Source organism: Osmia bicornis, chromosome 2, assembly GCF_907164935.1.
Source record: "Osmia bicornis bicornis chromosome 2, iOsmBic2.1, whole genome shotgun sequence".
NCBI lineage: Eukaryota > Metazoa > Arthropoda > Insecta > Hymenoptera > Megachilidae > Osmia > Osmia bicornis.
The window spans coordinates 579,948-598,179 of record NC_060217.1 but is presented as its reverse complement, the minus strand read 5'-3'; the positions used below and the strand labels follow the sequence as shown (position 1 = coordinate 598,179).

Below are 18,232 nucleotides of genomic sequence, written 5' to 3'. Positions count from 1 at the left end.
TTCGATTTTGGTTTACATCGCGATTTGTTCGATTTAAGTAACACGCTCGTATGCAAGAATCTTTTGATCGATTTAATCACCGATTGAGATTCGTTTTTATTCGCGAGGGGAGCAGCCCAAGGGGATCTCTCCAAGACCAGCGGTCTTGTAGGCTGTTCCTCATCAGAAGAGGAAGTTAGTGAAAATTCGTCCGAACTGTTTAACTTATCGATGTTAATTGGATTTCGCGGCAGGGCATCGGCGTTGGTATTTAATTTTATGAGCGAAATCGTATTCGTAATCCCGTAATTTCAATCTCCAACGTACTAAACGTTCACCGGGATCCTATATCCTTGATCCATCGTAACGGTTCGTGATCGCTTACTAACGTGAATTTCCTGCCATACAAATACGGTCGGAAATAGAGTATTGCGTATAAGACAGCTAAACATTCCTTCGTTGTAAAATAATTCTGTTCCGGCTTGGTTAACCTAAGAGAAAGATAAGCTACCGGTAAATCATGACCATTCCTTTCTTGACTCAAAACGGCTCCTATTGCATAATTCGAGGCATTTATAGTGAGGGTGGATGGTTTATCGAAATTAGGATATTGCAAAATTGGTGCACGGCCCAACGCTTTCCGTTACGCGGCGAAACTTTTCTTTTGTTCTTTCCCCAAAACAAAGGTTGCATTCTTCTTTAACAAATCTGATAAAGGTTTTGATTTTCCCGCAAAATTTTCGATAAAACGTCTATAGTAACCTGCCAAGAATTGTCTGATATTCTTCGCGTTCTTCAGTCGCGGGAAATTCTTTACGGCAACGATTTTCTTGGGATCAGGTCGGACTCCACATTTACTGATCATGTGCCCTAAATACGCGACTTCGATTTTTAATTGTCATTGAACCTACGATAAAAAGTTAAAATCAGTTCTAATCAATCTGCATACAATAAACATGTAAATGTATGTGATTTACTTATCTTTATGCTTGCATTGCGAAGACCCGATTCCTTTCCTCCCTTCGTAGAACAGGATTTTCACCATTGATACTGGTCACTGAAAATAATTAAAACAAATTCATATATGAAATTTATGATGATTTCCAATTCATCCAACTACTTGTATCCCAAAAGTATAAGTGTCATACTTACGTTGTCATACATTGTACTCTTCCTGTGCAAAGTAAGGAAAAGTAGCTGCAAGTATAAATTATTAGGAGAGTGTGAAGAGACCCACCACTACCCCCGTCATAGACGATCCTCTTCACTCTCCAAATACGTTCATATTTACATTCTTTTACGTACTTACATTATTTCGTACTTCTATTATTCTACAGCTCCCCATATGAGCTGAATGCACTCGTCGGTGCATTAGTCACTTTGTATTGCATTTTCTTGTTTGACAGCTCTCCATATGAGTTGAATGCACTCGTCGGTGCATTAGTCACTTTGTATTGCATTTTCTTCTTTGATAGCTCTTCATATGGGCTGAATGCACTCGTCGGTGTATTAGTCACTCTGTACTTGTGTACTTGTACATGCTCCTCCTGTTTTTATGTACGGAGGTTCTCTAATCGGCTGGTGTCGATTGAATCTACTATCTATGATTTCTGGCAACATGCAGTCCTTATAAAACTTCTTCAGTTTTTCCTCCATCTCTGTTGCCCAGAATGTATCATTTCTTGGTACTATTACAATTTTCATTCTTTTCGGCGTCCATAAACAGAATAGAGCACATTGTCTATTCGTTATGTGCAACTGTCCTTGCACTTGATAATAGTAGTGATGAATTTTATTCATTTCATCACCCCGGAAAATACGCCGTATTGCAAGAAATTGCTCTATTGCTTCAGCAGGCGATAAATCCTTCGCCGATTCAGGACATTTTTCTTCGACGATGGTATCATCGTCTACGATGCCGTCAGGGGTTGCACCTAAGTAAGGCACAACGGCATCGATGAAGAGGCCACATGGTAGAATATAAATTCCTAATTCGTCTTCTAATTGCCTCAAGGCGTTTGCCTCGTTCTCCCTTCCGTATTCGAGGGAACGTAAATTCGGTATTTGCGGATACATTATACTCATCAAAGTATTTACCCGCGGTGTATCTTTTCGTAATCTGCATATCTTGCCGAAATTTGATGCGGTTAATAATTTTCTCCTGTAAGCTATCCACTTTTAACTTTTCGCTTGATCGCGAGTTTCCGCTTCGATTGTGTGCCGCATCGTCTGCCACTCATGGAGTATGGCCATGTGCCTTTCATACTCGGAAGAGTATACAGTCTCTTCCATATCTGGTTTTGCTACACTGGGGCCGTAATCCTGGTCGTACGATTGTTTCGGATTTCTGAAGGAGGATGCTTTCGCTTCTTTTTTATATTTAGATGCCATTTCTGCTGCACGCTTCCGACGTTTTTCCATCTTTCTTACGATGTTTGTAGGCTCTTTATTCATTGCCATACTCAATTTACTAAAGGTCTCTTTAGTGTTAAATTGGACGACAGCAGCGAAGACTCTACCCTGATATGAGCCTCTTCGTCCAAAGTTTATCCTTTTTCCTCCGATGAATTTAGCAATTATATTATCAACGCTTTCTACAGCATTATTATTTAAAGCGTACAACAAACTTTCAGCTTGAGCGAAAACTGGCTGCATCCCTTTTTCAATGCTTTGATATATACCACCTTGCTTCAATCGTGGACCATAATTTACTCTGTTTGGATCAGAATATTTGGTGCAGAAATATGCTAACTTCTGACACTCCTTGTGTTCACCGAAAACATGACTCGGTACATTTTTCATGTCCTCCTTCAAATTTTTTATTTGATCGACTATTCTGATTTTTTCTTTGAACCGGTATTCTGCAGCTTTCTTTATTCCAGTAGCGGCCTTTTGCTACGATGTCGTTTATTTTCCTACTGAAATTCCGTAGCAGGTGATTGGTGCATTCTATTTTTCGTATATGCACCATATAATCTTTATATGGATCATTGTCCAATATTTTCTTGTACACGCTGCTATCGCCATCGGCAATTAATATAGAATATACTAGGCCGTGCATTTCTATGCTGCATTTGAATCCTTCGACGATAGCAGCACTTTCCATACCGGTTGAACTTTGCTGACGACCCCAGTTTTTGAAACAACGATGTTCGCGCGCTGCTTCTTTCTTTTTTGCTGCTGTTTGGCAAATCATACAAAATTTATTTTTAACGCTGATATACAGCACTTTTTTCGTATGATATCCCACGATGGCTCCTACGCCAGAAAGAGAATTTTAGTCTCCTCCGCGTTACGATCTTTTCATCCAGCTGCCATCTGCGACAACTAGAATCCACGGTATATTATAGCCTGCAAGCACTATTCCTGACATTTCTCATACATCCTTTTTGTCATGCAAGACATGTTCACACCAGAGAGTAATTCCTCCAGTTGATTATATCCGCCTCCCGTAACCATTGTTGCAGAAACAGCGGCATGGTTAATATCCATAATGCCATCATTCTTTCGAAGACACGGAATGTGTCCTACGTAATTGCACATTCGGCACTGTACATTATACGTTTTTTCTAAGCCATATTGTTGACATCCAATTATTTCGAAATGTTCAATGCCACAGCCAATAGGTGAATGTTTTGCAAGATTTTTTATTTCTTCGAATACATATGCAAAATCAGCAAAATCTATTCCTTCAGAAATTGGTTCTTTTGGCTGTTGTGGTTCGGCTTTCTCTACCACCCAATTTATTTATTCGTCTTCATCGGTGGTATTCAATTCATGTTCTTCTGTATAGAAATCTCCTTCTTGTACAATTTCTTCGATAGTTTCCATTTCTTCAACATTTTCTATATTTTCTATGTTTTCTTCATATAATCTGTCCGTAAGAAAATCATCCGCAGCAGATGTACTTGGGATTGTTCTTTCGGAGGTACCTGCACAGGTACCTGCTTCCGCTGCGGTACCTTCACTTACCGTGAGACATGCTGCCTTTTTTAACTGTTGCCTGCAAGGAAAGTGTTAGTAATGAGTAGTGTTGCCTCGAAATAAGCAACTCGCTCGGGCTCGAACAGTTGTTTATTACGGAGCAGGTATGCTATACCGTTTGACTTTGTTCTCGAAACGGGACGATAGAGAACACGAGAAACGAGTGAGAGATCGGAGGTAGCGGCAAGCCATAAAGTGATCGACCGAGCAGCGATGTTATTTCTTGAAAAGAGATAGAATATAACATGTTCTTTCATTTTGGCACTAATTGTAAGCGCTTCCGAATGAACGTAGAATCACACTAATGCCAGAATGAGAAAGGATTACATATGTTGTAGATAATAATTATACCTAAATTCAGATTCTTGTTATAAATTTTAATTACGATTTGATTTTACAAGAATTGCTACTGTGGAAACTGTTTGGTTTGCCACTCGCTCTAAATCTGATCGCTCCGTCTTTTATAATTGCCGATTGCTACACACGCTTCTCTCTCATTCTCCCACTCATTCTATCTCGCTCTTTCCTCATCAAACCTATCATTCGCTCTGTTTGAAATACATGCGATCACTCATTCAGTGTGTTAAGTTCGTGGGTACTGCTGCACTGAACTTTAAATAATGTAGCAACTGCTTGCTTTGCCTTTCTTCCGTTAAAATATATTTATTCAAGTGAGTAACAATTTGATGTCTGATTCAATTCTGATCTAATTTCTAACAGCTCGTGGTTTAAGTAGTTTTCTTAAGCCCTGATTTGGGCGGTGACAAGTTGCGAACTTATTCCTATTGGGTAGAATTTGTTTGGAAAGGGAAGTGTCGGTGGTCGTCTCCAACTCATGGTTGTTCTTTGGAATTTTTCACCCTTGAGGCATTTTTGACCGTGGAAGTCATAAAAATAGGGATCGGCGATCGAAAGTATAACGGGACAGGAGTGGTCAGAACGTAGACAATGCAATTGAAAAGGGTTGCGGGGTTAATTATGATTTTATGGTTATTAATGAAGGTTACGGGGTTTTCCGAATGAGGGTAGTATTGCTAAATGTAAATTATCGCGAGTTATAAAACATGTGTACTTAACACTGTAACGAACCCCTTTTAGTTTGGGACTCGAAGATTTTTACATTTAGTTTAAATAAAATAATCACTTCAAACCATCGTGTTAATGGGCGGATATCTGATTTATTTTATTTAGACGAACGCAGTTTACAAAATAGTTACGGATGGATGACGACGTGCTAACCCGATGGGTCTTTTGAAACAAGGAACTGTTTGATCTATTATCGAGAATTTGAACACGAGAAACACACTTTAATGATTCGAGAAATTACGCCAATCCTGCCGGTAGAACACAATCTTATGGTCCCAGATTTGACTTATCTTTTTTGGGAAATCGCCTTCTCGATGTGGGCCCTTCCGGTCGTCGATCGTCCTCGATTTTGCTGTATCAATGATTTCGGTGCTTGAGTCCTTTTGGATACGATCCTTGGCGGAAGAGAGCGATTAGTCGCTTCGCGTGATATTATATGGGTCTTCTCCCACCACAATAAGGTGCGTGTGCCGTGATTTCGGCACCTCGACGTCGGTGGGCGCCAGATTTCAAATGATACTTTACAACACAGTGTTTCACATTCGCGCGCATTCTCTCTCTCTCTCTCTCTCTCTCTCTCTCTCGGGCTGAAGTCTCGGTTCGAGAACGATACGGTAAAGTTACAAAATCAAATAACTATTGCAATTTATGAAACGTAGTTGTAGGTGAACGATTTTCACTGTGACTATAACATAAAACAATATCGTGCTATTACTACATCACAAAATGTAACGTTATACAAATCTATACCATAAAACGTAACTTACCTTTCTCGACGTTTCTTATTTCTGGACAAACGCCTTGTAAATACATTCAGCTTGTCCTTTCTTGTGGTACTCTTCAAATAGCTCTTATTTCGTTTATCTGTGCCCTTGTTTGGTACTTCCATGGTAATGGTCACACACACTAATTGTCACTGCACTTTTGAATTACGCAAAAATGAAATAATTAGATATTTCAATACCTGCGCAGTTCGATTTCTTTCTGCGTCTGCAGCGTAGTGCAAGCGACAAAAAACTGATCAGCTAATGCTGTTCACAGATCAGAGATGCTGAGACGCAGAACGAAAGATAAACAGAACGGAACAGGATGGATGTATGCGTCCTGTTCCTCTCTTTCTCATTAGGAGTTGTGTATACTGATACATTTCCATAGATACATTTACATACTGTCAGCGATTTGCGTGGTCTGAGAGGTCAGAGAAACTGACTCTCCTTGACGTAACACAAACAGTATATTTATAACACAAGAAATTTACAACAATGTATGTACAAAGATCACAAACACGTGATGCGCGTGGTCAGAGCGTTCAGAACATACACAATATTTACAATACGTAAACTAACGTAATAATAAGACGCGTGGACACTTGTCAATAATACGGCGTGGTCAGAATGATTCCGCGTCGCGGGAACTGAGAAGCGTGTACGATTTGTGTTGGCGAAATTCTCCAATTCTACGCCGAACGACGAAGTTGGTAACGAAAATATTTCGGTGGTGCGTCGTTACCGATAGCGGCAGCACCTCTCGGGCCCACTTTGTCCACGCGGTCCCCCCTCCACGTGAAACCCGCAAGATCGACGCCATGACAGATTTCGTCCTTCTTGTACGATCGCTCAACGTGTCAACACGTATCACGCTGTCCTCGCCGATTTGTACAAGTACAGTTTCGTTGTCCACGCGACGCTGATAGTCCAGCCCGCGCATTTCGTAGTTTTACATTCAATAGTTTAGTTAGTGATTAAGTTTGAGCCCACGCAGTTTAATAATTAAGTGTTTCTCTGTCCACGCAAAACGTTGTATAACTCTGTGTACAGTTCTGACCACTCGTGTGTTCCCTGAACTCGCAAGTGACTATTGTAAATACTTTCGTGTCAAATATAATTTATTCGTGATCGTTACGCAGGCGTGTTATTTCTGACCATTCTGACCACGCAAAATACGCAACAATTTGACTGTTATATCTTGTAAGAAAGCGTGAGTGCGAAGCACGTGTGCACGAGTCGAGTGATCGAACAAGAAGAAGGAAATCAATCATGGCGTCGATCGTGCCGGTTCCGCGTGGAGAGGGAACCGCGTGAACAAAGTGGGCCCGAGAGGTGCTGCCGCTATCGATAACGACGCATCGACAAAATACTTTCGTTGCTAACTTCGTGTTCTGCGACAATTTGGGGAATTTCGCCAACACATACTGATACATTTACATTTAGAGTATGTACTTTCGGGGATACTTTTTAATGCAAAAATGTGCAGAGGAAATAATTTTTTATTATCCTGTGCGTATACTTTTGACGTATCAACCAGTTTATTAGGGAAGAATTCATATTTCGTTCTACAGTTATCCTTTTCCACTTGCTAACGGCGAAGGAACACCCCGCAAGTATGCGCGGGCACGCCGCACGTTTTCAAACCTTTGCGCATTCGAATTTTCACGCGGGCCGCTGACGTATTCCTGTCCTTGGTGAAGTGAAATACAAAATATCGAGTGAGTGAGAAAGGCAATTTGGGCCCTGTCCACCCTTGAGGACAGCAAGGGCTGGATCGTCAGAAAAACAGTGACCGTCACTAACAATAAGTCAACATCGTAAGTACCTTCACGCTTACTACCCCTGTCTTTTGCGGTATGTGCCGGTAATATGAAAGTGGTTGAATTCCAAATTTTCCGTTTATTAAATTTCATTAATTTTGGTCATACTTTTTAGTGCATTTTGTAGTGTGTTGTATTTTTTGAACTGACGCCACTTTCATAATAACTGACACATTTCTACATTTTACTTTGAACCCGAAAGTGTATTTAGACATATTCCGGATAAAGTTTCATTACCGTCATAATATTGTTGTAGCTTTTTGTGCAAAATGTATTATCAACTGTGATTATTTGAGTGTACGTGTATTTCTTACGCTCAAAGATTCGTGTATTTATTTTCACGTGGAATGTTATAATTTACCCGCGATATGTCTATAAAAGGTGTATACATTCAGGTATAATATAGGTTTCCTTTAGTTAAAACTGAAGACAAGTGATGAAAATTAAACAATTTCTGAACCTCAAAAGTAGAAATTCCAGCATTTAGAAATGTATAGATTCCCTAACTGTGCTAAATTTTGACTGAAAGAAGCCTATATTATACCAGAATGTACAAACTTCATAAACGTGTACTTCTTTACTTCCCTTTCAAATTACATCCAATACTTTCACTGTTTCTTCACTGTCACTCGTTTTTAGATGAGTACCAAAGAAGTGAGTAATAAAAAAACTACTGCAGGACGTGACCGGAGTACATCACGAGACCCGTCAAGGTCTCCCCGACGAAAAATCTTCGGGAAGGCGGACTCAATCTCGGGACCGGAGCCGCTCCCGAAATCCATCGTCGGGACGGCGGAGTTCGTCACGGGACGTGTCAACGTCTCCCCGACGGGACCGGAGCCGGTCCCAAAAATCTTCGGGAATGCGGACTCCATGTCGGGACCGGAGCCGGTCCCAAAAATCTTCGGGAATGCGGACTCCATGTCGGGACCGGAGCCGCTCCCAAAAACCATCTTCGGGACAGCGGAGTCCGTTACGGGAGCTGTCAAGGTCTCCCCGACGGGACCAGAGCCGGTCCCGTGGTACGTCGGAGAGGAGAACTCCTCCGCGTGACCGGAGCCGGCCAGCACTGAGTTCCGGCTCGTCTAAATCTAAATGCGACAATTGCGAATTTTTTAAAGAGCTCGTAGCTCAATACAAAAAAGAGGTACGTAGATACGTAGGCGGTCTCACGCAAAACGATGATACTGGATTTACGCATTTGTTATATTGTTATGAAAGTGTGAAAACGTTTAGGCATTATAGCAATATAATAAAGTACTTGGCAAGATCTATAGACTTTTTCCAGTTTAGCAAGTTAAAATACCGAGATCGGTTTTGGTTATAATCATAAATATACGACTATTACACTTCTGGTGTTCATATAAATTTGACTTCTTCCGAATGAAACAGGGCTTGAGACATGTTGATATGTAATATAGTTGCAGAATTATGATCCTAATGTTTTAATTCTATACACTTTAAACAATGTATAAATTTTGCCATGTACTTTATCATACTGCGATAATGCCTGAACAGTTGCACGTGGGTTCGGAAAATTTGAGTATGTATCAGTTACGATCGATTAGTGTAGGTCAGTATTTGCATGAGTATATGAGTAAGATTTATATTTATTTTTCGTATTACAGATAAAGGAATTAAAAAGAACCCACCGGGAGAAATTGTATGGAGGAAGATCAAGGGCGGGAAGAGGAGGAAGAGGACGAGGAGGAAAAGGTGGAAGAGGAGGAAGGGGCGGAAGTGCCAAGCAGTTACTGATTTTCAAATAATATATATATATTTTTTTATAATAATATAAAATAAATTAAATGAAATAAAGAATAAAGTGTTTTTCATCATTCGTCAGCCCACCCTTTTTTTGATACACCCTTCTTCCTTCATACATGACAGACGCATATTTATATACATACATATATGTTTACTATATGTTTTATGCAATAGTCAGTAGAATAAAAAAGAATAATAATAAGAGAAATAATTTGAAATATTAGGTGTAACTTGCACGCTTTGAAAATATGATATCAGTAAATCAATAATACCAGTATTAGTAAAAAAGTTCTAATCTCTCTTTTTTTATTTTAAATAATATTGCCATATAATGACAATATAAATTCCACAGTGATTTCAAATAACTGATGACCTTTAAAATAAGCCGTCCGTAACATACATATAACCTAACCTACAATCTTACTAAAATAGATACATTGCCTGCATCACGCTTTTACTGTGACATATGTATCAGGCAAACGCTTCGGTTTTCCTATGATTCCACGGTGGCAGTCTGTAGGAATAAGTGATTCCTTAGGAGTTAGGATTCCTACTTTATCAATTGATGGAAAACAAGCTCACTACCGCTTTTCATATAGAGTTTTATTAATTGTCAATTATTATAAATTTGTAATTACGATGTATATTTAACTGGTCCTAATGCACTTGACACAGCTTAGAACGCTCAACAACGCATTTAAATTCTCTGATGCGAACACCCACGAACGGAATACAAAGTTTCTCAAAACACAAAGCTACCGCTTCAAACGTCCCCACGAGAATGGAAAAACTTCCATCCGGAACGGGAAAACGACGCTTTTCCCGGAAGTAGATGTCGCGGTAAATTTATTGGAAGTGTACGCTTCGGCGAGACGGTCGACCATCAGCAGAGGTCGCCACACTACCCCCTTCCGAGTCTCTCGACCCGTTAGGGAGAGCAGACGACACCCTCGAATAGGTCCTTAAGGGTTGCGTTGACTCTTCTAATATTTCTATAAATGCCGGTTTCAACCGTTCCACCGAAACGACCTGGTCCTTTCCTCGTAACTCGATAAGGAAGGTGCGGTCGGATATTCTCCGCAATACGCGACATGGGCCCTCGTATGGCTGTTCCAGGGGCCTTCTAACAGCGTCAACGCGCACAAAAACATGACTGCACGAATATAAATCTTTAGATACAAAGTGCGATTTGCGTGCGTGATGCACCGTGGGTTTTGGTCGTACTTGTCTCATGGCGTCACGGAATTTACTAATATTAAAACTGTCAAGAGGTTGAACGTCCATAAAAAATTCGCCAGGTAATCTAAGGGGTGCACCATACAATAATTCAGCTGCCGATGCACCTATGTCCTCTTTAAAACTACATCGCAGTCCCAATAACACCGTGGGAAGCACCGCGACCCAGTCCTGTGACTCGTGACACATTATTGCCGCTTTTAGGGACCTATGCCACCGCTCTACCATGCCATTCGACGCTGGATGGTAAGCAGTGGTGCGGATTCTTTTACACCCTACAAGAACCGTTAACGCAGAAAATAGTTGAGCTTCAAATTGAGCTCCCCTGTCGGTTGTGATAGTGGCCGGGGCTCCAAACCTCGCCACCCATGCGGCGTAGAATTCTGAGGCGACGATTTCCGCAGAAATATCCTTGACTGGCACAGCCTCAGGCCACCGGGAAAACCTGTCTATCATCGTTACACAGTATTTATAACCCTTCGCTATAGGCAGAGGTCCTATAATGTCTAAATGTACATGGTCGAATCTACCCTCTGGAACAACCATCTTTTGAGGAACATTGACCGTATGTCTGGCAACCTTACTTCTTTGGCAATTAATACAAGTTCTGGCCCACCGAACTACATCTCTATTCATTTTTGGCCAAACAAATCTACTGCCAATCATCCTCTTCGTAGCTCTACCACTCGGATGCGCAAGATTGTGGACGGTATCAAAGATGCGCCTTCTTAACACTGCTGATATATAAGGCCTGATATTGTCGGTGGATATATCACAGTAAACTATAGTTTCGGAACCATCTAATTTAAGCTGTTTCAGGTCTAATGAAGAACCACCCTGCAGAATACGTGTAAGCTCTGTATCTAATTCCTGTTGTTGGGCTATTTCTTGTGTACTCACCACGACTGGCATACTGACAACGTCCAGCCGTGATAGAGCATCAGCCACTGAATTATTTACTCCCGAAATGTGAACTATCCTAGTAGTGAACTGTCCTATATAATCAAGTTGACGTAATTGTCTAGGTGAGGCTTTATCAGATTTCTGTGCAAAAACGTAAGTCAGTGGTTTATGGTCCGTCTGTATGGTAAAGTCACGTCCTTCTAACATGTGTCTAAAATATTTGGTTGCTTTAAAAATTGCTGTTAATTCTCTGTCATACGTACTGTACCTTGACTCTTGGGGTGTAAACTTCTTTGAAAAAAACCTAGTGGTTCCCACATTCCTTTAACTTCCTGTTGCAAAACCGCTCCCATAGCAATATCGGAAGCGTCTGTAGCTAACATTAAAGGTGCGTTATCGCGTGGATGTACCAGCAGTGCTGCATCCGCCAATGAGCCTTTACACTTATCGAAGGCTTCCTCAGCCTCAGGCGTCCATTGAATAACTCGCTTATCGCGTTTCCTTGCTCCTTCCAAATATTTATGAAGTGGAGCCTGTATCGCAGCTGCATCCTTAATGAACCTTCGATAAAAATTTAAAATGCCCAAAAATCTGCGCAAATCGGCTATTGTCTTTGGCTTATTATAATTTTTAATGGCTTCAACTTTTTCCGGTACAGGCCTGGCTCCCATGGAGTCTATCAGGTACCCCAGGTACTGTACGGAATGTGCCCCAAAAACGCACTTCGACAAATTAATCGATAACCCGTAAGCCTTTAGCCCTTCAAAAACACACCTCAGATGCTCCTCGTGTTCAAGCTCATTGGCAGAGGCGATCAAAATATCGTCCACAAAACAGAAAACGAAGTTCAAACCTCTGAGTACATCGTCCATGAATCTTTGAAAACTCTGTGCTGCATTCTTTAACCCAAACGTCATCACATTAAACTCGTATAGCCCGAATGGCGTGATGATGGCGGTTTTCGCTCGATCCTCTGGATTGATTGGTATCTGGTGATAAGCCCACGTTAAATCTAAAGTAGTAAAAACTGTCGTTCCGTCAAGTCTATGTGCGAAATCCTGCACGTGAGGAATTGGATATTTGTCAGGGACTGTAATGCTGTTTAGACGCCGGTAGTCACCACATAGTCTCCAGCCACCATTCTTTTTTTGGACCATATGTAATGGACTTGCCCACTGACTACTAGAAGGCTGGCAAATCCCTGCTGCAATAAGGTGGTCAACTTCGGCTTTTGCTGCCTTTAATTTTTCCGGGGGCAACCTTCGCGCCCTTTCCGCGACCGGTGAGCCCCTGGTTACTATGTGGTGACGTACCTGATGGGCGGGAACTTCCTGTTTTTGTACTGTCCGAGTAATAGCAATAAATTCCTGTAACAGTCGTCTGTACGGGTTGTTTATGTCAACAGTCGTCAATGAAGTTTGAGTCGCCGTCTGTAAAAACCAGTGGTTTGTATTTTAGTTAATTCGTCGATCAGTCTCTTATTTCGTAAATCAACCAGAAGACCGAAACGCTTGAGAAAATCAGCACCGATAATAGGCTGTTGAACCTTCGCGACAATGAACTCCCACGTGTACGGACGACGCAATCCGAGGTTCAGAGTCAACCTCCGCGATCCGAATGTACTTATCGGAGTGCCATTCGCCGCAAAAATCTTAGAGTCAGTAATGGCGGGTTCTCCTCTTACCGATCTGTGCGGCAATACGGAGATATCCGCCCCTGTATCAATTAAAAAATATAAATTACTATTCCTATCCTTAATAGTGAGACGGCAGTTCTTGTCGCGACCATCCGACGCCATCTCGATCCGGGGTTGCGCAATCAGTTTCCCTGCGTGGCAGGGTTAGCCGAAGCTCCAGTAGGTGGTGGACCTGGCCATCCACAAGGAATGACGCATCGATGGGCCCTCTCAGCGAACCTCCGGTGGTAGAAACAGTAGTTGTTCCCTTCGCGTGAAGTTGACCGACTTCCAGATCGCCCCCTTCCAGGGCTACCGCGTGGCCGCCATCTTGGCTGGGACCTATAGGGTTGGCGGGACTGTCGCGTAGTGAGCGTCTCCACCATCGAGACTAGCTTCTCCACCTTAGCCTCCAGCGCCTCTATCCTGGTGGACGGTGGTGGAATCACAGGGGTTGATGCTTCAATGGCCGCCACCCTCGGCACAGACATCTCTGCAATCTTATCAGCTAGGAGCGCTAGCCGTTGCAGATCCGCCGTATCGCTAATAGCGAGAACAGTTCTCATGCTCTCCGGTAATTGCTCCAAAAAGGGCGTACGCAGAACGTTTTCTCCGACTTGCCCACCAGCCAGATTTCTAAGTCTCTGCAAACAATGCGAGGGTTTCTCGTCCACCACATCACTTCCTCGCAGCAGCTTCCTCAATTTGGTTTCGTGGGACTCATCAAATGCTTCGATGATCCGTTTCTTTATCTCCTCGTATTTACCACGCGCCGGTGGAGAGGCCAATACGTCCATGACGAAGGGCAGTACGGTGTGGTCCAAATTCGTCACCACGTAACGGTACTTCGTATCGTCGCTGGTTATTCGCGCCAGATCAAAGGTCATCTCCACTGTGATGAACCATGCAGCCGGATTCTCCTTCCAAAACGGCGGTAGCCGTCGTAAGGTAGCTGAATTGATGGATGCCTCAGGAGCGGGCTCATTTACCGTTTCCTTTTGGTCCGCCATCTTGTCTTGTTGTCCGTCCTCTCGCGTGGGTGAATGTTCCAGCGGCATTTACTGTTTTTTTTTTGCTTTGATTTCACGCGCTTAATAACGGTTGCACTACGACGATCACGTCGGGGTCACCAATTGTAGGAATAAGTGATTCCTTAGGAGTTAGGATTCCTACTTTATCAATTGATGGAAAACAAGCTCACTACCGCTTTTCATATAGAGTTTTATTAATTGTCAATTATTATAAATTTGTAATTACGATGTATATTTAACTGGTCCTAATGCACTTGACACAGCTTAGAATGCTCAACAACGCATTTAAATTCTCTGATGCGAACACCCACGAACGGAATACAAAGTTTCTCAAAACACAAAGCTACCGCTTCAAACGTCCCCACGAGAATGAAAAACTTCCATCCGGAACGGGAAAACGACGCTTTTCCCGGAAGTAGATGTCGCGGTATATTTATTGGAAGTGTACGCTTCGGCGAGACGGTCGACCATCAGCAGAGGTCGCCACAAGTCCTCCTGAGTAGACGCCATCTCCTAACCACTAGCTTAACTAAATTTGTCACGTAACCAGGCCCTCCAAACTCCCGTATTTAATGCTGTAACTAAAATTAGTTTGGCGCAGAAAATCCAGGCAGCGCTAGTGTCGATACAAACACATATAGATGATATCGGTGAGGTACACACACACAAGCATATGGTCCCTATATACGTGTGCATGGTCTTACTTATTCAAAACTTTCAAAAATAAAACTAATGAAAGGGGAAAAATGACAACAATATATGTATAATAAAGAAAATATATTAAATTTTTACAAAAATATAATGAATATATATATATATCATACACAATCATACATACAATAAAACACACACTCTGCTCACAGATTATACTTAATATATTAATACTATGTTAATGGTTTTATATATTGTATATGTAAACTGAATACTTACAATCTTCTTCTTCATTTCATTTCTTCTCTATTTTAATAGAGGCAGCCTCTGATATGCAATATTTATTACAGCCTCTGTAATAATAGATTTCATTAACAATTATTTACATATGCTATAAAAAGTATATAAGAGTTATTACCAAATAAGTTCAGTGTTGGAACTGCTGATGTTAATCTTTTCCTCATGAAGTATTTTTCTTTAAAGTAGCTGCTACAGACCACCTGGAATTTCAGTTTTCAGGTGGAAGCACAGACTTTGGGTTGTCACATACTTCCACCTACTGTGCCATCCTCTTCTTATCCTTTCTCTCTTGGGGGAAGAAGAACATCCTGCTGTTTTCGTTAATACACCCTCTGATGCTGCATATTTTCTTTTTCCTTCTTTTAAGATACATTTTAATAATTAAAATTAAATATATTACTAAAACAGCAATGTAAACAGTTAATGCTTTCAGTAACAATTTTAAAAAATTCTGTACTTACTTAATTTCTATCTTCTCCTCCTGTTGCTGCATCTCATCAGCAGAAGTTATTGAAAAACCTAAAAACGTAGAAAAAATTAAAAAAACATCTTTTTAAATAATAATAATAGTCATAATTATAATAGCAGTAGTAATGACAATAATAATAGTAATAGTTATAATAATGGAATTCACTAACCTGGAAATTCTGTCACCACTGTCACCCACTGTGCGCCATATTTCTTCAGTCTCTTTAAATTTTGAAACAATTGAAAAACGCGGCGACAAATTTCGCGGGAACATGACGTCACGATATCTTTAGTTGTGTATGTTAAAATCAGTGATACAAGGTATGCATGTAGAGAAGCGACATCAGCGGTGCCTGGATTTTCTGCGCCGAGTTAAAATTTGCATCAAGTTCACAAGAGTGGAGCTTGGAGGGCCTGTACGTGACTTGCTCTGTAGTATCCAGATAATGGCGGAACTCGTCTTTGGGAATGCTTTTACGGGAATCGGTTATTCATCCTTATATGAGAAGATCTCGAGCTGGGTGAGAGCTCATTCGAAAGAGGAAGGTTCAATGCAGGGCGGTCAACTCACCGTTTGAGTCATCGAACTCTTTTAGTGGCCTAAAAATGCTTCGATTCTGAAACTGCATTTTGTCGATTTTTTCTTCTACTTTGGACACTGATATTATTAAATATGGACATAATCTCGTTCAACCAAAAGTTGACCGCCCTGCATTGGACCTTCCTCTTTCGAATGAGTCCTCACCCAGCCCTATGTGTTCTCTTATAAGGACAAATAACCGATTCCCGTAAACCCATTAATAGGCCCATTTTTGCCGGTAATGTCACTTCGCTGCATTACCCGTGTCTACACCCTTAATAAGGAACTGAAAAAAACCAGCTTTTTGTTATGTAAAAAATAATATTGTCTACATCAGGGGTTCTTAAACTTATACAGGATTGCCTCGAAATAAGCAACTGGCTCGGGACCGAGTAGTTGCTTATTTCGAAGCAGATATGCTATTCGGCTTGACTTTGTTCTCTAAACGGGACGATAGAGAACGCGAGAAACGAGTGAGAGATCCGAGCTAGCGGCAAATCATAAAGTGATCGGCCGAGCAGCGATGTTATTTTTTCAACAAGGATAAAATATAGTGTTGGAAGACCAACATTTGATAACGATAACCCTACGAACTCACTGCCGGATATCCCACCATTCTATATCAATAATTTGTCGAACTCACTGCCGGATATCCCACCATTCTATACCAATAATTCGTTGAACTCTAGGTCGGATGTCCCACCATCCAATTCCGCGATCTCCGACTCATCAGCGATAGTCTTACCTCCGCTCTCACGCATCAAGAGTTAAAGTCATCCTCCCCCACTAAGCGAAGAAGACATATTGTAACCGTACATTCGTACAGTTACATAGTATAGTATAAGTAGTATAGGTTTTTCTTGGGAGATCGGTACTATAGCGATGGTATGTGCTATCCCTACTTATTTTTCACAGTGGAGCGCGTGCGCGGATCCCCTCCTTCGAACGCCGGATCGAAGGAGCTCAGTGTCGATCCATCGATCGACACTCTGGTCCCAAACGACAAGCAGAACGGAAGCTTTCGCCTACGGCTCTCTTCCAAGAGACAACCGTCTTAAGATTGCGATCCAGCAAGTTGTGACTAGAGCCCGAGCTTGGACATCTCCCTTTCATTTAGTAGTGGCCTTCTATCTTGGGACTCAGCACCCTTGAAAGATCGCTCTACGCAGGCATATCCGAAACGTCGTTGATTCTTAGGGAAACCTAGTCGAGTCATCCTCGTTTTGCGTGTGCTCTGGCAATTTTACATTGCTATTTGGAGGGCCGTGATCTCGCTCTTGGCAGTCGTAATTTCTTCCTTGAGTACGCTTCGTACAACAGGAAGAACGTTGACGGATTCCGGCAAATCCATGGTTATCGGATACTCTTAAATTCACGTATTTCAATCTGCAAAGGAGTCGAGGGTCGGGACTTAGTGCGCGACTTTCTCATCCTTTGAAATCGTGAAGTCAGTGCCCCTGTCGATCTGAGGTTCGCAGGTGAAAACCTCGCTGGACCGGAAGCATCCACGGAATCCACTGGCTCGCCATTCTGCGAATTAAGAGGTGCGTAAAAACTAATATCTCGTTGCACGGTTAATTTTAAACGTTCCTTTTTGCCTACGCGCTCCACGATCACGCGACCTTCGTGCGTCGTGATTTCGGTGTATGCTTCCGAAACAAATCGAGCGAACAATAACTCGTCCTTGGCGAAAGACGTTTGAATCGTAGACGACCAACGAAATTTTGTAACCGTCGTGTGTATATTACTTTTCGCATTCCGAGCAGAGTCACGATTTTGCGTTCTGATCTTTTGCGTTATTCTTTTTCGTATATTCTCTTACATTTTCTTAAAATGCGTTATTCAACCAGTCATTTTTCCGTATAAATGAAGATCGAGTTTTCGATCGACAGGTTCGACAACAGGTGGGCAATATTTTAAGGGGTGATTCTACGGATCAAAATAAGACGAAAATCAAGAATAACGAAGTAGCGTTTACGGCTTTG

The 18,232-nt window shown here is 41.7% G+C and overlaps 2 protein-coding genes and 1 long non-coding RNA gene across 3 annotated transcripts; 1 reads left to right on the top strand and 2 right to left on the bottom strand.

Moving 5' to 3' along the window:
- Window positions 1-3,348: 3,348 nt before the first annotated feature.
- LOC114881708 lies at window positions 3,349-6,172 on the bottom strand. Its single transcript, XM_029198553.2, has 2 exons — window positions 5,817-6,172; window positions 3,349-3,982 (listed from the first exon to the last, which is right to left on the bottom strand). The coding sequence occupies exons 1-2, from the start codon at window positions 5,936-5,938 to the stop codon at window positions 3,727-3,729; spliced, it is 378 nt and encodes a 125-aa protein (XP_029054386.1). The 5' UTR covers window positions 5,939-6,172; the 3' UTR covers window positions 3,349-3,726.
- Window positions 6,173-6,672: 500 nt separating this feature from the next.
- On the top strand, window positions 6,673-9,358 carry LOC114881709. Its single transcript, XR_003790316.2, has 3 exons — window positions 6,673-7,633; window positions 8,276-8,783; window positions 9,265-9,358. It is a non-coding gene; the product is annotated as an uncharacterized LOC114881709 (long non-coding RNA).
- A 2,426-nt stretch (window positions 9,359-11,784) lies between these two features.
- LOC123988588 lies at window positions 11,785-14,227 on the bottom strand. Its single transcript, XM_046289195.1, has 3 exons — window positions 13,507-14,227; window positions 13,038-13,258; window positions 11,785-12,972 (listed from the first exon to the last, which is right to left on the bottom strand). The coding sequence occupies exons 1-3, from the start codon at window positions 14,225-14,227 to the stop codon at window positions 11,785-11,787; spliced, it is 2,130 nt and encodes a 709-aa protein (XP_046145151.1).
- Between the last annotated feature and the right edge of the window lie 4,005 nt (window positions 14,228-18,232).

Bases quoted from the DNA above. Each gene is read 5' to 3' on its own strand.
- LOC114881708 (XM_029198553.2), bottom strand. From the start codon at position 5,938: ATGGAAGTACCAAACAAGGGCACAGATAAACGAAATAAGAGCTATTTG. The intron at 3,983-5,816 runs GTAAGTTACGTT...CTTTCCTTGCAG, and splicing joins AATAAGAAACGTCGAGAAAG to GCAACAGTTAAAAAAGGCAG.
- LOC123988588 (XM_046289195.1), bottom strand. From the start codon at position 14,227: ATGGCGGACCAAAAGGAAACGGTAAATGAGCCCGCTCCTGAGGCATCC. The intron at 13,259-13,506 runs GTCGGTCAACTT...TAATTGATACAG, and splicing joins TGGAAGGGGGCGATCTGGAA to GGGCGGATATCTCCGTATTG. The intron at 12,973-13,037 runs GTTGATTTACGA...TGGTTTTTACAG, and splicing joins TCAAGCGTTTCGGTCTTCTG to ACGGCGACTCAAACTTCATT.